The sequence below is a fragment of the Eubalaena glacialis genome, chromosome 6, assembly GCF_028564815.1.
Source record: "Eubalaena glacialis isolate mEubGla1 chromosome 6, mEubGla1.1.hap2.+ XY, whole genome shotgun sequence".
NCBI classification, from domain to species: domain Eukaryota; kingdom Metazoa; phylum Chordata; class Mammalia; order Artiodactyla; family Balaenidae; genus Eubalaena; species Eubalaena glacialis.
The window spans coordinates 83642927-83662633 of NC_083721.1; the positions used below are offsets into that span (position 1 = coordinate 83642927).

At 36.7% G+C, this 19707-nt stretch overlaps 1 protein-coding gene across 5 annotated transcripts in view; it reads right to left on the bottom strand.

Moving 5' to 3' along the window:
- Positions 1 to 19707, bottom strand: part of VPS8 (VPS8 subunit of CORVET complex) — a 295388-nt gene that overhangs the window by 119964 nt on the left and 155717 nt on the right. For all 5 annotated transcript variants that reach the window (XM_061194394.1, XM_061194392.1, XM_061194393.1 and 2 more), the window contains 3 exons: positions 18993 to 19091; positions 11521 to 11610; positions 6720 to 6766 (listed from right to left, as the gene is read on the bottom strand). In XM_061194394.1, the coding sequence (XP_061050377.1) occupies positions 6720 to 6766; positions 11521 to 11610; positions 18993 to 19091 (236 nt within the window). The remainder of the gene's footprint in view (positions 1 to 6719; positions 6767 to 11520; positions 11611 to 18992; positions 19092 to 19707) is intronic.

Below are 19707 nucleotides of genomic sequence, written 5' to 3' on the forward strand. Positions count from 1 at the left end.
AAGAAAGAAAACGAAGTGGACTAAAAGGGAGGAACACATATTCAAAGGGTGGGCAGAACAACCCTGTGTAGTGTATCCCATGAACAAAAAGTTCAGTACTACTGAGGAATAAAGGGGAAAAGAGAAATGGCAGGATGGAAGAAAATTAAGCTGAACCGATATGCCTGAATAAGATCAAGAAGGGTCTTTTACACCATAAGGAGTTCAGATTTTACCTTGGAAAATGGAAACTAAAAGAACTTTGAGAGGGGGACAGGGAACACTATCATTATTTGCCTATTTGAAAATGGAAGTAGAAGAATTAAGAAGGCTGGTTAGGAGACCAGCAAAAGAGACCAGAAGAGAGATACTGAGGGCCTGAACCAGAGGCCCAGAGGCAGAGTGGGTGGACGACAGAAGGACTCACATGTAAGAGACATACAAGAGGTACATTTTGATGACTGACTGGTTCTGTGTGGTGTGGCTGAGAAGGTGCAGTGGAGTTGGTAAAGAAAAGTTAAAAATTCATCATCACACCAAGGGTTTTATTTAAGACACTTATACTGCAATTGCCTCTGAAGGCAGGGTCCCACCTTATTCACCATTTTATCTCCCATGCCTGTCACAGTGCTTAGTATGCTGTAGTTACTCAGTAAATTCTTAAGTGAAGTAAATGGGTGGATACAGCCATTTGCTAAGAGAGAAAATAAAGGAGGAGGAACAGGTTTAGACTGAAAAAAGTGAGTATAATTTTGAGCCATTTCAACCTCTCACACATTGCTTAGCAGATAGCAATCTCATTATAAAGAATTATTAAACTAAGGAATAAAGATATAAATGCATGTAAACTATCTATCCATCCATCTATCCATCCATTTACCTAAAAGAAGATTAGTAGATGATGACGTGTTGGGATTTAGAAGGTTGAATTTGAGCTGCTGGCAAAAATACTAACAAAGATAACGATATCTGGTGGTGAGCCTGGCCAAGCAGACAGGCACTCACAGAGGTAGGAATGCATTTTTATATGTCAAAGTTCATGAATATATATAATGTTCTATTTTTTTAAACTTTGAAATATGCTATTTCAACACTGTGTCAATATCTTAAAATATCCCTTCAAAATTATCCACAGAAACAGTGACAGATTCAATTTAAATCCAATGTATAACCATTTCCATAATCTATGTTTTGCTCCTTGGCAAAGATACTCATTTCCTTAGCAATGTTCAATTTTTACTTTATTTTGATTAAAGACTTAGAAATACAGTACAACGTTTTATGTGTTTTTTTCCTACAAGAAAATCATACCACATATTTCAGAGGCCTCCAGGACATTGCTAACAAAGGCTAAATCGACATTACCAAGAAAACTGTACTGAGGAAAATATTGTGACTATAAATACACTTGCACATTCTCTTTATTCCTTATGAAGCTCATAGCCCCACAGAAACCATCAGTGTCCTTTTGTATTATCCTTCAAGCATCCCCACCCCACAAAGGACCTGCATCTGGATGTAAGTATATCAGGAGGACTCCTGTGAGAAATCTTGGCCAGCAGGAATACACACAGGGAGTGGGCGTGGGGTAGGGCTTTATGTAGCAGCTGTCCCAAAGAAGGGAATTGGAAGAGGATGCAAACCCTTTCTCCCAGGCTGTTGGCCTCAATTCAGGCAAATAATTTGTTTCTGGAGGATTAACCTCCCTCCCTTCAAAACTATCTAATCTTTCTACATACAAATGCCACCAATATCTTTGTAGGTCAATTAATTCTACCGAGGGCATTATTTACAGAGCAAAGGTAACTTAAAGAAATTGGATAAAGAAAATAGAGAAATACACATGAGAATTCAACTAGATTATTAGTTCCCTAAAAAATGCTGTTGACAAAATAAGTCACTCCTTTAGAAACAACTCAATAAATACATATAAATGTTAAATCAAATGTGCATAAACTATACCCACGCACCCACGCACACACACACACAGGAATGAGGATCCTACTAACTCAGGTTTTTGGGGCAAGAGCAAAAAAAGCAATATTCTGCTATGACACACATATATATAAGCAGTCACCATCTCAAAATAACTTTCTTTCATTTTCTCTACTCTCTAGAATGTTGCTATAGGAGCTTCATGAAAGGAAAAACCTGGAAGTTAAAAAAAAAAATCCTATTGCTTAAGAAGAACAGAAAGGGAAGAATCAAAGGCAAAAATAGTCTGAAGTTGTCTGCCAGGGAAAACTGCTAGGCAGAACCAGTCTACCTGTTCTTGATATTCTTTTGTCCCTAATTACCTTTTTCTATACTCCCCCTAGTTTCCCCAGTACCTGGAAAGACTCTAATCCTTTACTTGAGATTAGTTAACAAGCATATTCATTTACAAAGGCTAAAGTGTGATGGGAAATCATTCAGAGACTAATGTAATCTAGTCCACACAACCTGCTTTCTTCTTACCCTTGAGGTCAACTGGTATTGGAAAAGGGTTTTTTCAACATTGTGTATACTTCATTGTATTCATATGTTAATTGTACACTCTCTCTGTAAAAGTGTCACATTGACAAGCAATTAGCAATTAGTTGTGATTGTTTTGATTGGGGCATAGAAGAAGGCAATTTTGGATTTTAAAAATCTACCTAGGAACAATACTATATATCCGAGTGTGCTTATAAAGTGTAGAGCTTAAAGAAGTGTGTGCACCCTGCAACCCTTGAAAGAAGAGGACAGAGTGGAAGGAGGCAGAGTTCAAAGGGCATCAAAGACAAACTTTCTATAATTCAAAACTTTGGGGCTTCCCTGGTGGCGCAGTGGTGGAGAGTCTGCCTGCCAATGCAGGGGACGCGGGTTCGAGCCCTGTTCTGGGAAGATCCCACATGCCGCGGAGCAACTGGGCCCGTGAGCCACAACTACTGAGCCTGCGCGTCTGGAGGCTGTGCTCCGCAACAAGAGAGGCCGCGATAGTGAGAAGTCCACGCACCACGATGAAGAGTGGCCCCCGCTTGCCGCAACTAGAGAAAGCCCTTGCACAGAAACGAAGACCCAACACAGCTAAAAATAATAAAATAAATAAATAAATAATTTTTTTTAAAAAGGCATTCCTTTAAAAAAAAAAAAAACTTTGTCTAAGGCAGGCTCAAGAAGCACCTCCTCCTTACTTCCTCTGAACTCAACCTTCTTAACCTTGCTCTCCCCCTCAACCCAGAATTCAATGTACGTATTATTAGTGATGGGGTTCAGGACACGCTTCCCCAAAATACGGTATGTTGGCATATTGAATATTTTAAGCTCCAGGAATTTGAGAAATGTCAGAGGCAGGAAGGACTCTCTGCCCTTCCCCTTCTCCTGTGAAGCAGATCCTAAGACCATCTTATGAAAGGTACTCTCTCTCTTTCTGGAGGAAAGGAGCATCCTCATCTCTGAAGATGCAGGGACACTGAGAGGAATCCAAACAAACACGTCTTGCTAAGTTTCCCCCAGTTTATCACCCTTAGCTCATATCCTTCAGTCCTATCACATTTGCCTATGACTTTCTACCCTTCATCAAACCTAGCACAAAACGCTCAGGTTTAAGTGCTTCTTCAGGTCTTCATGTCCTTATGAAGGCTCCCGTGTCACGTAAAACACTCAATAAATTTGTATGCTTTTCTCTTCTTAATCTGTCTAGGACACAGAAGGGTAGAAGAAAAAAAATTTTTTCCCTCCCCTCACTGGTATTATTTATTTACATTGTGGGTCAAACATGCTTTTATGGGTTAGTCTGGGACACTATCATTTAAAATACTGTTTATATAAAAATGATTGTATTGAAATGCCAAACATCAAATTTAAAATAAATTTACAGCATAATCTTAATCGACGCCTGCCTCCTATATAAGACATAAAGTAAGAGGATAAAGTATTGGGTTGGCCAAAAAGTTCATTAGGGTTTTTCCATAACATCTTACGGAAAAACCCGAATGAACTTTTTGGCCAATCCAATATGATGGATTCTGGACTGGGACTCTCAAGGCAGAACACTACTAGATTTCTGGCATCCTGGATATGGTGGATCAATTTGAAAGAGTGCTCTTTTTAAAGGTGGAGCTAAAGTTATCTGTCTTGTTAATTAAAGGTTCTGTTAAAGAAAAAATTATCCATGACGCTTGTTAAAACAGTAAAGCAGAATTTATTCGAACTCTCATGATAGGCACAGGGGACACTACAATGGGGTGTTGCAGTAAAGGAGAGAGACTGGGCTCAACTCAAATACAACAAGGAAAAGTAGAGATTTATAGCCATGGGGTGGAAGTGGGGCAGTCAATGGATGGAGAGTTACTAGGAGGGTAGGACAATTCTTTGATAAACTGACCTAACAGAATTCTTGTTGAAGGCAGGCCAGGATGATCACATATTACCTGGGTGGGGTGGGCGGTGTGAGAAATTTGGACAGATATCAAAGGTGATCACATATTGAGGGTGAGGATTCTAGCTAAACTGACTTAGCAGGATTCTTGCTAAAAATAGACTCTACAAAAACAGAGATGGAAGCCCAAGGTCAGACCTAGCGGCGCAGAGGGCTCAGAGGAGCCTGACTGAGGTTTGGTCAAGGGGAGAATCTCTGTCAACCCTTCATTTCTCTAGGCTAAAGGAGAGCTGGCAATTTGGCTGTTGTCAAAAGTGAGGACACTGCAGGTCATATCGCTTTTGGGGGAGAAGGAAGAGTAAGGACTGTGGGTGCACTGCTTCTCTCTGAAGTAGGTGAGAGAGGGCCTTGCAGCTAACTTGTTAACTCTAAGTTAACAAGTTAACTTAGAGTTAATTATCCTGGGTTGGAGTTAGTTTAGGGAGATAAAATATACCGAGTAAATGTAAAATTATTTGTGGTTCGCTAGTGAACAAAACAACTTTCATAGTACTTCTAAAGGATCTTACCTAATAACATATTTACAATCTAGGTATAGGTAATAACAGAGCAAGACTTTCCATGGAAGACCTCTGATACTCTTGTGATTTGCCATTTTTATTACTGTGAAGTTTAACTAAATTCAATATCAGAGCAAATGACTATATTGATATTTATATTACCTAATACTTTTTCTTAATTAAAAAAATTAAGATTTGGTCACCATTGTCTTCTGTACTTTGTTACATGTGAGAAAAGGCCGAGTTCAAAGCTGAGCTTCTCTGTCCTTCCAACCTGAGTCTCTCCAGGTAGGATGGATGGAGAACAAGGACTTGGTTAAAATAAATTATCCTAGGGGAAGAGGAGTCAGGTCCTAAGAGAATGGATCTGACACTGGAGGAAGCGAAAGAGGAACAGAAGGAATTTTGCTATGGGAAAAAAGGTACAGGGGCTCCAGAGAAAGGGCTGGGCCCTCCTTCCTCTTCCAACTAGCTCAGTCCTCCTCAGCCCCCTCCCCCTTATCTCAGCTCCACCCCCAGCTCCCCCATCCTTCTCCCAGCTCTCTTCCTTCCCTCTTACCCCTAACCCTAATTCTAAGGTATCTCCTAGTTAATTCTAGGGGTAGACTAGGGCCCAAACTGGATCTGAGGGAAGTACAAATGATTCATAAAAATAAAAAAAGATGTCTAGCCTCAGTAATTTCTGAGAACAGGGAATTAAAACACAGATACTTTGAAAAGGTATTGAACTGAAGTTCAGGAGAGTATGTAGTCAGACTGCTCTTCTCAACATCTGCATATGCACATCTGTATGACTGTAAATTTAAATGAAGCGTAGCCTGCTTAAGGTTTAAATGACTGAAATTTCAAAAAATTATTACAATCCACAAAACTCCTGGTATTTTGGTATTTAAAAATAGCACAGAATACTAGAATAACCAAAACTTTCTATTTTTATAATATTATAATCTCTAAAGTAAGTATATGACTGTTTTCAACGGCTAGTGTACATTATAATGTAACTTAAAAATTTGTATGTCTGATGTGAAAGCTATGTCATCCTGGAATATTACATTTAGGCCAGTGATGCTTAACTCTAGATGTACATCACAATGATTCTGTGGGGTTGGGGCCAGGCAACTATATTTTTTAAAGTTTCTTAGGTTATTCTGACACACAATTCTGGTTAAGAGTGACTGCCTTAGAGGATGTTAAATACTACACTCAGCTCCCAGTGTACTCCACGTTGTCACAGGAAGACGTTAAGATCTCACATAGGGAGCTACTTTGCTTACAAATCCATTACTAATTTCATCATCTCCTTGGGTTAGTTTTTATTTGATGAGTACTACAGCAGCACTTAAAAAAACATTTAAACTTTCCTTCTCCCACCTCCAGGAAAGTTATTTAAAACTAAACACTTCAAATGAAAGTTTAAAAGGTGATACATTTAGAGGTGGGCTGGGAACTAGGTGTTTACTTTGAAAAGTAAAGCTATCAATCTACAGCATGGAATAAGGAATCAGAAGGAGAGATGCTACCAGAGACAGGGGAAGCTAGATGGTCATCAAATTCTTCCTGAAACAGGTCCTCATGGCACACCTTCATTATTTTCTTTACATTGATGACAACTCATCATGTATGCTCATGTGCAAATGGAAACAAAAGTATTCCTTCAAGATGCAATCAATTTTCCAAACATGTATTTAGAATAATCTCTGTAACTATTACTCCTGCTAATATTAAAAATCAAGAGCTGACTATACTATTTGGATATCATGAGCCAGTTTCTTCAATTCAATTTATTTCCTTTGATTTCTCATCTATGTATTATGAAAAACTAAATTTTATTAACATACCTTGGGTCAAGAAGACTCCTCAAAAATTTGAAAAGCAAAACCTGGTTCTGAAGAGAAAAACAATTAAAAAATACAATTAAATATTAAAACAAATTCTTCAGACTATGCCATGGTAAAGAACTCTAGAATATCCCTTTAAAAAGCACACACGCATATGATTACTTCCATTATGCCCTCTGTACAGATCTAAGGAATTCTAAAGAATCATTTGGAGGTCATTTCCTCTCAGTAATTCTAATCACTGTCACATAATCAATTTTGAGAGTAGAAGAAATACAAACACCTTGGTTATTGGCCCCCCACCACTGCCAAAAAAAAAAAAAAAAAAAAAAAAAGGCCCTCTATTGAGACAAATCCCTTAACAGTTCCCAGCATGAAGACCTTTGGAATGGCAGGTGCTCTGAACTGCTCTGGCTACAATGACGGGTACACACTGCCTCACCTGGTCCTCCTTGTGACAACAGCCAACTGTGAGACAGTTAATCTAGGTGGGATGGGAGGTTGAGGCCCAAACAACAACCAGTACCAAAAAAGCTCATTAACTCCCCAATATAATCAACTACAGAAGAGATGGCAAACAGATTAGCAACTAATATGCAAAAAGTCTGGCTTCTGTTTCCTCCACTTTTTAGCTATGTGACTTTGTGTAAGTCACTGACTCTCGTAAGCCATTCGGTTTACTTATGTGAAAAAGAGAACAGCAATATCTTCTCTTCCTCCTGCACAGGATAGAGGTGAGAATTAAGTGAGATAAATCTTAGAATACTATATGAATATTAATAATGTTTCTAAGTTCTTAAGAAAACTAAGCAAAAATTATTATAGTTTCATTTTCTTTTCTTTATTTTTTGACACATTCTAACTTGACCTATAAAAAGCAGGGGATCTCAAAACCAAAAAGGATTAATGTCATTTAGAATATAACATTTTAAATATATTTATCGGTCTTTGATTTTCTATCTTTTCCCTGGCCTATCACTTTGTTTTATTATACATGGCTTTCCTTCTGGTTATACCTTAATATTCTGGCTTATTTTTCATTTCAAGAATTCTGAAAATAATTGGTCGGAGGCATATTTCTTGCCATCAAAAGTGAAGGTAATTTATAAAATTTGTGTGGGATTCTTATACAATCAATAAAGCGCTGCAATAAAAAAATACTTCATTTCTTTAAAAGGAATGTGTAAGACTCCACAAACAGTCCATGGTCAAGAGCCACCTTTTTTGTGTGTGTAAATCATTTCAGCTTTTATATATTTGTCTAATGAATGACATTATATTCATTTACCTAGCCTCTCTGCCTCTAAATATTTTAAAGCCTGTAGGAAAAAGAAAATGCTGCAATGGATAATCTTACATTTTTTAAAAAAAATGTAGATCTAGTTTTGTTTTGTTTTGTTTTTTAATATTTATTTATTTATTTGGCTGTGCCAGGTCTTAGTTGTAGCACGCAAGATCTTCATTGCCACATGCGGGATCTTTAGTTGCAGCATGAGGGCTCTTAGTTGCGGCATGTGGGATCTAGTTCTCTGACCAGGGATTGAACCTGGGCCCCCTGCATTGGGAGCAAGAAGTCTTAACCACTGGACCACCAGGGAAGTCCGATAATCTTACATTTTAAATGACAATAACATCACTATAGACAAGAAGATTCATCAAAATTGCTGACTTTTAAAAGGGGGAGATGCTCTGTGGGTTGAGAGTAGTTTCAGCAGAAATGTACCCCCCTCACTAGAATGGACTGGATGACCCTCCATGTACTTCCTCAGGATCCTGGGCAGTCCTCTATCATCATTCAAGTCAAACTATTCTACAATTATCTTTTGGCTTATCTGTCTTCTTGAGCACAGGGATACATTTACAGTTGACCCCTGAAGAGCACAGATTTGAACTGAGTGGGCTGACTTACACGTGAATTTTTTTCAATAAATATATTGGAAAAAATTTGGAAGATTTGCAACAATTTGAAAAAACCTGCAGGCTAACCACATAGCCCAGCAATAGTGAAAAAATTAAGAAAAAGCTAGGTATGTCATGAATGCATAAAATATACGTAGATACTAGTCTATCCTTACATAGGCATAAGATGAGTGATAATAAATATAAAATATGCCTCCCTCTCTCCCCCTCTCTAGTAATTGGAGAAACTGCATGTCAACCGACCATCACATGTGTTTTTTAAAAAAAGTAACAATGTTTCCAATACTGTATCATGAATATGACTGTAATACTGTATGCTATAAAAATTTTATAACAATTCACTCATTAGTGTATACGTTAGGCTACTGTGAAGCAATCATATCGATTACACTAGACTACCATAGAGCAATCATTTGCTTTTTCATTATCAATGTATGAATTGTTATACCTGTAAATAAATACAAATTTCTTTTTCACATGTTTTCATTTTTGATGTCTAGTGTTAGTAATATGTATAACAGTACTTTGTTTAAGACAATATTGATATGGGTACTGACAGACAGATGATTCATCTTATCAAAAGATGACATAAATGTACAGTATTGATAAGTTTAGTTCAGTAATGTAAATGTATTTTCTCTTCCTTATGATTTTAATAATATTTTCTTTTCTCTGACTCACTTATTCTAAGAATACAGTATATAATACATATAACATACAAAGCATGTGTTAATCGACTGTTTCTGTTATTGGTAAGGCTTCCAGCCAACAGCAGGCTATTAGTAGTTAAGTTTTTGGTTAAGTCAAAAGTTATACAAGGATTTTTGACCGCACTGGGGTTGGCACCCCTAACCCCCGCATTGTTCAAGGGTCAACTGTATATGTTTTTGTATCCTTAGCACTTTATCAATGTGGTTTTGGCCCACAGCAGGTACATAAATATTTATTCAATTAATGGATGAGTCCTTATCTTGATTTAATGGACTTCATCATGCTGGACAACCAACCCTACATCTGGGAGTCATTTTTAACTCCACCCATCACATTCAACTAATTTCCAAGCCCTATACATTTTATTTCACAAACGTATCTTGGACCTGTCCTCTCCACTGCCACTGCTTTCATCCTGTCCTCACTGTTTTTTGCCAAGACCTTTTGCCTTCCAACTGGTCTAACTGTTCCCTCCTCCATCTGCTCTCTTTGCCAGCCCATTCTCCATACTACAGAATTAATTTTCTATAAAATGAATCTAATGGTATAATTCCTTTGCTTAAAAAACTTAAGTAATTCTCTAGCACACAGACAATATAGCATAATTTCTTAGCATTACATATAAGATTGTTCAATATCAGCCCCAAAAGTCTATTTCCCAGTCTCTATACTTTTAACTCCTTCCCTCCAATATACCTTTTACAGCTTAATCTAATGCTTCTTCCACCATCGTCTTTACCACATCATCCTCTGAATATGCATGTTGCTTCAAGACTTCATCAAGTCTTCACATACCCAGAACCCTTTATCTAGAATGCCCTTCCCAATTCTCTGCCTAGAAGACTGATACCAATTATTCAAGACCCAGTTCAGGCATGTCTGGGAACTCTTGTCTGCTTCTCTCACACAGTCTGTCACTCTCTCCTCTTATTCCTACAGCACTTTTTTACATATGTCTGGTGTAGAGCTTATAACGCTGTGCTGTGGTTATATAAGTGCTTCTCTGTTCCACTGGAAAAATTAAGAAAAAGACTGTATTCTTATTTGTGCCCCCCAGAGCCTACCATACTGTGGGGTACAGAGTGGCGCCACGGTAGTGTGTAAATGGATGAATTCCGCATCTTTGTCTCTCATGTCAGCTGCCTCCCACTCACTGCTTTGGTTTCCTTCTTGCATACCTAACCCCTACTACAATTACTGCTACTTGAGGACTCTGGGTTGTGCTACATGTGCCCGTCATTGTCCTATTCCCTACCTCTACCACTAGTGGCCATAACGATAATAAGCAAAACTCACTACCAGCACTGCCACAGTAGTGACAAGTGAAATACTAGGTCCATTAAATAGTACTTCAAACTGAGCATCTCAATATTCAGCATTAATATACCTGTATTCTAGCTAAGATTTTCCAAGAAAAATTCTAAACAGTCGGCATTGGGACTTCCATGGTGGTGCAGTGGTTAAGAATCCACCTGCCAATGCAGGGGACATGGGTTCGAGCCCTGGTCTGGGAAGATCCCACATGCCCCAGAGCAACTAAGCCCATGTGCCACAACTACTGAGCCCACGTGCCACAGCTACTGAAGCCCACGCACCTAGAGCCCGTGCTCTGCAACAAGAGAAGCCACCGCAATGAGAAGCCCGCGCACCACAATGAAGAGTAGCCCCCACTCACTGCAACTAGAGAAATCCCGCGCACAGCAACGAAGACCCAACGCAGCCAAATATAAATAAATAAATAAATAAACGTACAATAAAATAAATTTTAAAAAATAGTCAGCATTAACCCAGTAGGAGGATGACAAAAGTCTGAATAAATAACATGAACCCTGAAGAGAATATGGTTGCAGTCACTATAGCAAAAGATATGGAGAGGTGGGGATGGGGGAGGACCCTCTGTGGATTATGATTTCTAGGTAACTACAGGTTGTATTTCCAAAAATATTTCTGTGATGTTAATATTTGTTATGCACAAAGATGAACTCCCTCATTTCCAGATTCAGAGATTATCACACAATTGCTTCCAAATACACACACACAATGCGTAGAAACTGCTATTAAAAGGCAACTATCAACTGAAGAAATTACTACAGTCAGAAGTTCTTAGGTGGATATCCAATAATTGTCTCTCCACTAGACGTTTCTTCCCAGTATATTTTGTGAAGTTTACCTGAAGTTTTTTAATGACTGTTTCAATCTGTTCAGAAAAGTGAGTAGCAACCAGCTCTGCAGCTTTACAGGGCTTCAGAGACACAAGCTCCTGTAATGAAAGAAAAATATAAAATAATCTTCAATGTTAAAGTTAAATAGAATTTCCACAGACATGAAGTATGATCACCTACCTCAATATTTTCATGAGCTTCTATACTGCATTTCAGGAAACCTCAATATTGGGCCAAAATTTAAAGACATATTGCAAATGAGTAAAATTAGAAAACTGTCATGTAAAAAATCAGATTGTGATATGAAAGGTAATTCAGAATTCTTAGAAAATGAAAGCACTAAAATTCTGGATTTAGGCCATGATATCTACAGGATGAATGGAAGGAACAAAAGCTTCCCAAATTCTCTGCCAGTGAATTTACCCTTGAGCTTAAAGTAATAACTTAAAGAAATGGGAAAAAAAAGAACATAGTTGCAATTTCTCTAGCTAAGAATTCTAAAACTTTACCCCTGATGCTTGGTAGATTTTGAAACCAGAGGTGTCTTACGAAATCAACTTCAGGTCATAAGTCTTAAATGAGACTAAGAGGTTGACCACTGTTAATAAGACCTATTTCTGTCAAATCTAAGACTTCCAACCTGCCCTCTCCTGAACTTCCCTAGACACTACTGGCTTTCCTTTTCTTCTTGAAACTCTCTTCTTCGTTTCTGTGACCCTATTCTACCTTTTCAACTGCATGTTCCATGGCTAAAATGCCAAGACCGGCTATAGATCAACATATTATATTGTCAAATAAAAATAAGACAAGTTATTGTGATGGCAACATTCGTGATATGCATCTAATAATTTTGTGTTAGTATGTGCAGATTAATAATACTTAGCTGACACAAGTTACTGTAGTTTAAACTACTTTTATACATCTCAAAACAGAGAAGGCACAACTAATCAATATCACATATGAAAAGGGGGATATTACTACTGATCTTCAGACATTAAAAAGATAAGAAACTATTATGAATTAATTTATGTCGAGTATTTAAATATTTAGTCAAAATGGATAAATTCCTAAAAAAATATAATTTAATAAACTGACTTAAGAAATAGAAAACAAGGGCTTCCCTGGTGGTGCAGTGGTTAAGAATCCACCTGCCAACACAACGGACACAGGTTCGAGCCCTGGTCTGGGAAGATTCCACATGCCGCAGAGCAACTAAGCCTGTGTGCCACAGCTACGGAGCCTGCGCTCTAGAGCCCGCGTGCCACAACTACTGAAGCCCGTGTGCCTAGAGCCTGTGTTCGGCAACAAGAGAAGCCACTGCAATGAGAAGCCCGCACACCGCAACAAAGAGCAGTCCCCGCTCACCCCAACTAGAGAAAGCCTGTGTGCAGCAACAAGGACCCAACGCAGCCAATAAAAAATAAATTAAAGAAATAAATTAAAAAAAAAAAAAGAAATAGAAAACATGCATTGATTTTTAACCACTAAAGAAGCTGAATGAAGAGTAAAAGATCTTCCCATATGAAACACTACAGGCCCAAATAGCTTCACTGGTAAGTGCCCAGCGATCATTTAAGGAAAAAATAATTCCAATATCAATTAATCTCTTACAGAGACTAGAAAAAAGGAAGCTACTTCAGCTCACTGTATAAGGCTAGCAAAATTTTGATACCTAAACTCAGAAGAACAACATAAGAAAGGAAAGGAAAATTATAGATCAGTCTTAACTGTGAACACTAATAAATAAAAACAAAATCCAACAATATATAAAAAAGATAATATATCAGATTCAAGTTGCATTTACCCATAGAATTCAAGGCTGATTTAATATAAATAAAATTTATGACAAAAATAGAATAAGGGAGAAAAGATGATAAAATTCATTCATGAGAAAACTGTCAGCATACTAGAAATAGAAGACTTCCATAAAAATCTTTACAGTAAACATTGTACATGTTAGAAATAAAATTTTAAAAATATCATTAATAGGCTTTCCAGGTGGCACTGTGGTTGGGAGTCTGCCTGCCAATGCAGGGGACACGGGTTTGAGCCCTGGTCCGAGAAGATCCCACATGCCGCGGAGCAGCTAAACCCGTGCGCCACAACTACTGAGCCTGTGCTCTAGGGCCTGCGAGCCACAACTACTGAGCCCGCGTGCTACAACTACTGAAGCCCGCACACCTAGAGACCATGCTCCGCAACAAGAGAAGCCACCGCAACGAGAAGCCCACGCACCACAACGAGAGAGTAGCTCCCGCTCGCCGCAACTAGAGAAAGCCCACGTGCAGCAACGAAGACCCAATGCAGCCAAAAATAAATAAATAAAATAAATTTAAATAAATAAATAAATAAATAAAAATATCATTAACAATAGCACTGTTATGCTAAAATATATGAAGTTGTGACAGTAAATCTAACAGTGGATGAAAAGTCTCTACAGAAGAAATTATAAAACTTTATAGAAAGTTATTCAATAAACGGTTACACCATATGGTCATAAGGTGGAAGACTCACAATGTAAAGATGTCAGTTAAATTAAAAATGATTGAAAGAGTCAATGTAATCCTTGTCAGAATCATAAGGTTAGAAATTTTTTTTGGTGGAACTTGACAAGCTGATTCTAAAATGAATTTGGAAGTAAACAGCCAATACTCTCTTAAAAACAGAAGACTTATTATAAAACCACAATATTTCAAGTAGTGTGGTACATGTAGAGACAAAGACCAATCAAACAGAAGAGGGCCCAGAAAAAGAGACAAAACACAAAGATCCTTGATATACTTATGATAAGGTAGCACTGCTGAGCTTTTAAAATAATTGTTGCTAGCACATAGATCAATGGAACAGGACAGAAAGCCCAGAAATAAACCCACGCACTTATGGTCAATTAATCTACAACCAAGGAGGGAAGAATGTACAATGGAGAAAAGACAGTCTCTTCAATAATTGGTGCTGGGAAAACTGGACAGCTACATGTAAAAGAATGAACATAGACCATTCTCTAACACCATATACAAAATAAACTCAAAATGGATTAAAGACCTAAATGTAAGACCAGATATATAAAACTCCTATAGAAAAACATAGGCAGAACACTCTTCGACATAAATCATAGCAACATTTTTTTGGAGATATCTTCTAGAGTAATGGAAACAAAAGCAAAAATAATCAAACGGGACCTAATCAAACTTACAGACTTTTGCACAGCAAAGGAAACCATAAACAAAACGAAAAGACAACCTACAGAATGGGAGAAAATATTTGCAAATGATGTGACCAAAAAGGGATTGATCTCCAAACAGCTCATACAGCTCAATATTAAAAAAAAAAAACAAAAACAACACAATTGAAAAATGGGCAGGAGACCTAAATAGACATTTCTCCACAGAAGACATACAGATGGCCAGCAGGCATATGAAAAGATGTTCAACATGGCTAATTATTAGAAAAATGCAAATCAAAACCACAGTGAGGTATCACCTCACACAGATCAGAATGGCCATCACCAAAAAGTCTACAAATAGTAAATGCTGGAGAGGGTGTGGAGAAAAAGGAACCTCCTACACTATTGGTGGGAATGTAAATTGGTGCAGCCATTACGGAAAACAGTACGGAGGTTCCTCAAAAAACTAAAAATAGAACTACCATATGATCCAGCAATCCCACGCCTAAGCATATACCCAGAAAAAATGAAAACTCTAATTCAAAAAGATACATGCACCCCAATGTTCATAGCAGCACTATTTACAATAGTCAAGACATGGAAGCAACCTAAACATCCACGGACAGATGAATGGATAAAGAAGATGTGGTATATATATACAGTGGAATATTACTCAGCCATAAAAAAGAATGAAATAATGCCATTTGCAGCAACATGGATGGACCCAGAGATTATCATACTAAGTGAAGTAAGTCAGACAGAGAAAGACAAATATATGATATCACTTGTATGTGGTATCTAAAAAAAAAATACAAAGGAACTTATTTACAAAACAGAAACAGACTCACATACATACATAGGAAACAAACACACATACATAGAAAACAAACTTATGGAAGGGGGGAGGGATAAATTAGGGATTTTGGATAAACAGATATATACTACTATATATAAGATAAATAACAAGGACCTACTATATAGCATAGGGAACTATATTCAAATATAGTTTATATATTCAAATATATTAAAATATCTTGTAATAACCTATAATGGAAAAGAATCTGAAAAAGAAAAAAGATATATATATGTATAACTGAATCACTTTGCTGTACACCTGAAACACTGTAGATCAACTATACTTCAATTTTTAAAAAGGAGGAAAAAAAGGAAAAAAACCGTTGCTGGAGAACTGGGCATCCATATTTTAAAAAATTAATTGGATCCCCACCTCAAATCATATACAAAAGTGCTTTCAGGTGGATCTAAGATTTATAGATGAAACAAAAAACAAGAAAGCTTTTAGACAATAATATAGGACTTCTTCAGTACCGAAGGAAAAAATTGATTATTTTGACTTAAAAAAAAAAAAAAAAAACTTTTCTTAAAAAGAACCATAGAAAAAAAGCCACAGAGTAGAAGATATTTGCAACATGTATCACTGAAAAAAAGACTAACATCCAGGATACATAAAGAACTCCTACATCAATGAGTACAAGATACATTCTAACAGAAAAATGGGCAAAAGACTTGAACAGGGACATCACAGAAAGGAAATTTAAACGGCCAATAAATATGAATCTATCAATCTCATTAGTAATTAAGGATATGTAAATTTAAAACATAATGAAATATCGTTATTCATCCACTAGATAGACAAAATTTTAAACTCTAGCAAGAATATAGAGTCAATGGAAAATCTCACACAATGCTGGCATCTGCTTAAGTTTAATATATTTATCCCAGTTAACTGGCAACTACAGACCCTAGAACAGAGATTATCAAATGTTAACATGCATCAAAATCACCAGGAGGGCTTGTTAAAATATACTGCTGGGCCCTGCCCCCAGAGTTTCTGATTCAGCAGGTCTGAGGTGAAGACTTAAACTGCATTTCTATCAAGTTCTCAGCTGATGCTGTAATGCTGTAGCAGGGATCAAACTGAGAACCACTGTTGTAGAGAAATGCATGTGGTAGCTGTGTTCAAGATGCATATGTAAGAATGATCCTGGATGGACTACTTTTAGTAGTCAAAAACTAGAAACAACTGAAATGTCCATTAACAGTAGAATGGATAGACTGTGATATACCTGTAAAATTTAACACTATACAGTAATAAAAATGAACTAGCGACAAACAATAAAATGTATAAATTTCTCAAAATATTGAGAAAAAGAAAATACAGAGTATAACTTCATTTATATAAAGTTCAGAAACAGGCAAAACAAAAATACATATTTTTAGGGGTGCAGGCAGGTGCAATAACAATATATAAAAGTGCAATAAATTATCAGAAGAACGAGGATAATGAATATATTAGTAAGGCAGTGAATTGTGATAAGCAAAGGATACATGGGAATAGTCTGGGATACTGGAAATAACTATTTCTGGGATGTTGGCTTCTTAATTTTTTATTAAACTGTACTTTTATGCACATTTTTGTTTCTTTTTTTATATTTCAAAATCAAAAATATTTTTTAAAATCTCATGAAACGTGTGTTGTCCATATTGGAAAAACCATCTTTACCAGAGATTCTTTACCTGAAATCTACAGACCCAATCTAAGAATGGCTTTTAGGGAGTCTGTGGATCCCTGAAATAGCAAACAAAATTATGCGTCTGAGCACATGCACAATACTATGAGGCACAGGTCCAAATCTTTCACTAGATTCTCAAAAGAGGTCTATAACCCCCAAAGTGTTAGGAACCACTAATCTATACACTATGTAGACTGTCTGAAAACTTTATTATGAGGACTTTCCCCCTACGTAGTTAATGTTGATTTTATTTACATTAGCAAAACCACACAAGTCCTTCAAAAGAGTCTATAGATTTCTAACGTGGCCTTAAGAAGTGTTAAAAAGTTCAAGGTGAAAAAATGTGCAGATGTGGGAAAAATAGCGGAAATAATTGCTGTGCAGCAACAATACTTCTTGCTTCTCCAGTATGAGTTTTCTGCTGAATAATTTGTTTGTTCACTGATTAATTCATCATGTTTCACATTATGTGGAGAGACACAGCTTCATTTCTGGATGTCTGGAGTCCATGTGCTCAAACCACTGCATAATGCAGATGAAGTGAAATGAACAATGAGGCATAATGTAACTATGGAGACTTAAAGGGGATGATGAAAGGAAAAAGAATACAAAATGATTAGAGGAAAAAAAGATATAATTCAAAGTAGAAGAAGGTTTTCTTGGGTTCTTTCACCAAGATATATTGATCTTATTGTTAGCAGGAATACGATAAGGCTAAATAAATAACATATATGTGTTCTCAATCCAATAGATGAAAGTGTGGAAATTACTTCAGTCCACTGACTGTACCACCTTTCACACCAGATGTTTTACATAAGATGCTGTTCACATTTCTGATCTTTCTAAACGTTAGAATTATCAGGAACTAAAAGTATTCACACTACATGCAATGCTTTCTCAAAGTTTCAGAGCTCTTATTATTTTTCATATGTAAAAAAATTTTAAAACATGTTGCATAATCATATCTTTCACTACTTCTCTAAACCCATCACCAGAAGTTACCTGATCCTTGCTACAAGGAGGAGGAGAGAAACTCTGTAGATATAAATGTTATTTCCAAAACTAGAATTACCTCAACATCCTTCATTACTACTTTTTTTCAATAATTAGTGACCCATAATACAGAACAGATTAAAACAAATCTCTAGCTCTGTTGGTTTCTGAGGAATACTGTATTTATGAACCTAAAGAAACTAAAGTGAGGAGTGATTTTTGGGCCTCTTTTTAGAATGCATTCTGATCACATGTTCATCACACACATACTCGTCTCTCCACTTAGGCATCTATAAGCAAGTTTTTAAAAAAGAACTTTTAGTTTCAAAGTCAACTCTTGCATTCTTGTAAAACAGCATGCATAAACAAAATCAGAATCATCATCCTCTTACATAAGGAAGGGAAATACATCAGAGAGAACAACTCATTGCAGTAATGTTTCTAAAATTCCATCAGGTGACTAGGGGGAATGGTTCTGTCATGTAGTAGAGAAAAAGATCAGTAGTACTTTCAGAATTTCTAAGAACACTGTAAAAACCTACTAAAATTCCAGTTTGTCAACTAGCTGATTGAACATGAGTTACTTTCAGAAGTCATGATATAATAAATTGTATATGACATGGGTTTTACAAATACAAATGTGAGGTAGAATAAATTATCTGAAAAAGATGTTAATCCTCGAGCAAATCAATTTAATAATATAATACCTCCAACTGCTTAGTTAGAAAAACTTAATTTGGGAGATATCCATACAAATGGGAAAGTTTTAAAAATTCTGTTGAATCAGTACCTCAATATGATCCATTGCCTTCTGCCATACAGACTGCTTCTCCTCTGCACTGTGTCCAGGAATGGATAAGATATTGTGAATGTAGTTAAAGACTTCTTCCTGAAAAGCACAAGACAATATAATTCATTCATTCATTCACTCAAGCAATATTTAGTCACTATCTACTAACTGTACCAGTCTTGGTAAATATCTGTTATTTGGAGATGGAAAACCATTTCGAGATAATTAACTGATGGACGACTGACTTAAAAGAGAAAGAGTAATTGTTTAAAGTTTAGGGTAGATTCTTAGAAGTTGCAAATCTGTTCCAATTAATGTTAGTCTCAATTTCATTAATCTAACAGTGAATATCATTCTTGTGCTTTGGTGGTCTCTGTCCACATTCCCAATTTCATCTCAAATCACTTTTGCCCTCGCCCGTTATGCTCCACTTACAATGATCTAAGCTTCATTTATACGATCTCTATTCAGTTCCTTGAACACGTCAAAAAATTTTCCCACCTCAAGATCTTTGCATAAACTGTTCCTGATCCTGCAACATTTTTCTATTGGCTCTTGGCTTGACTGGCTTCTTCTCAAATTCCAAAACTCAGTTTATAAGTCATTTTATCTGAGATTCCTTCCCTGGCTGCTCTGTATAAGTCAGTTTTCCCATTATCCTCTCATGTTGCACCCAGTTTCTCTAGCGCTCATCACAATTTGTAACTAAATATTT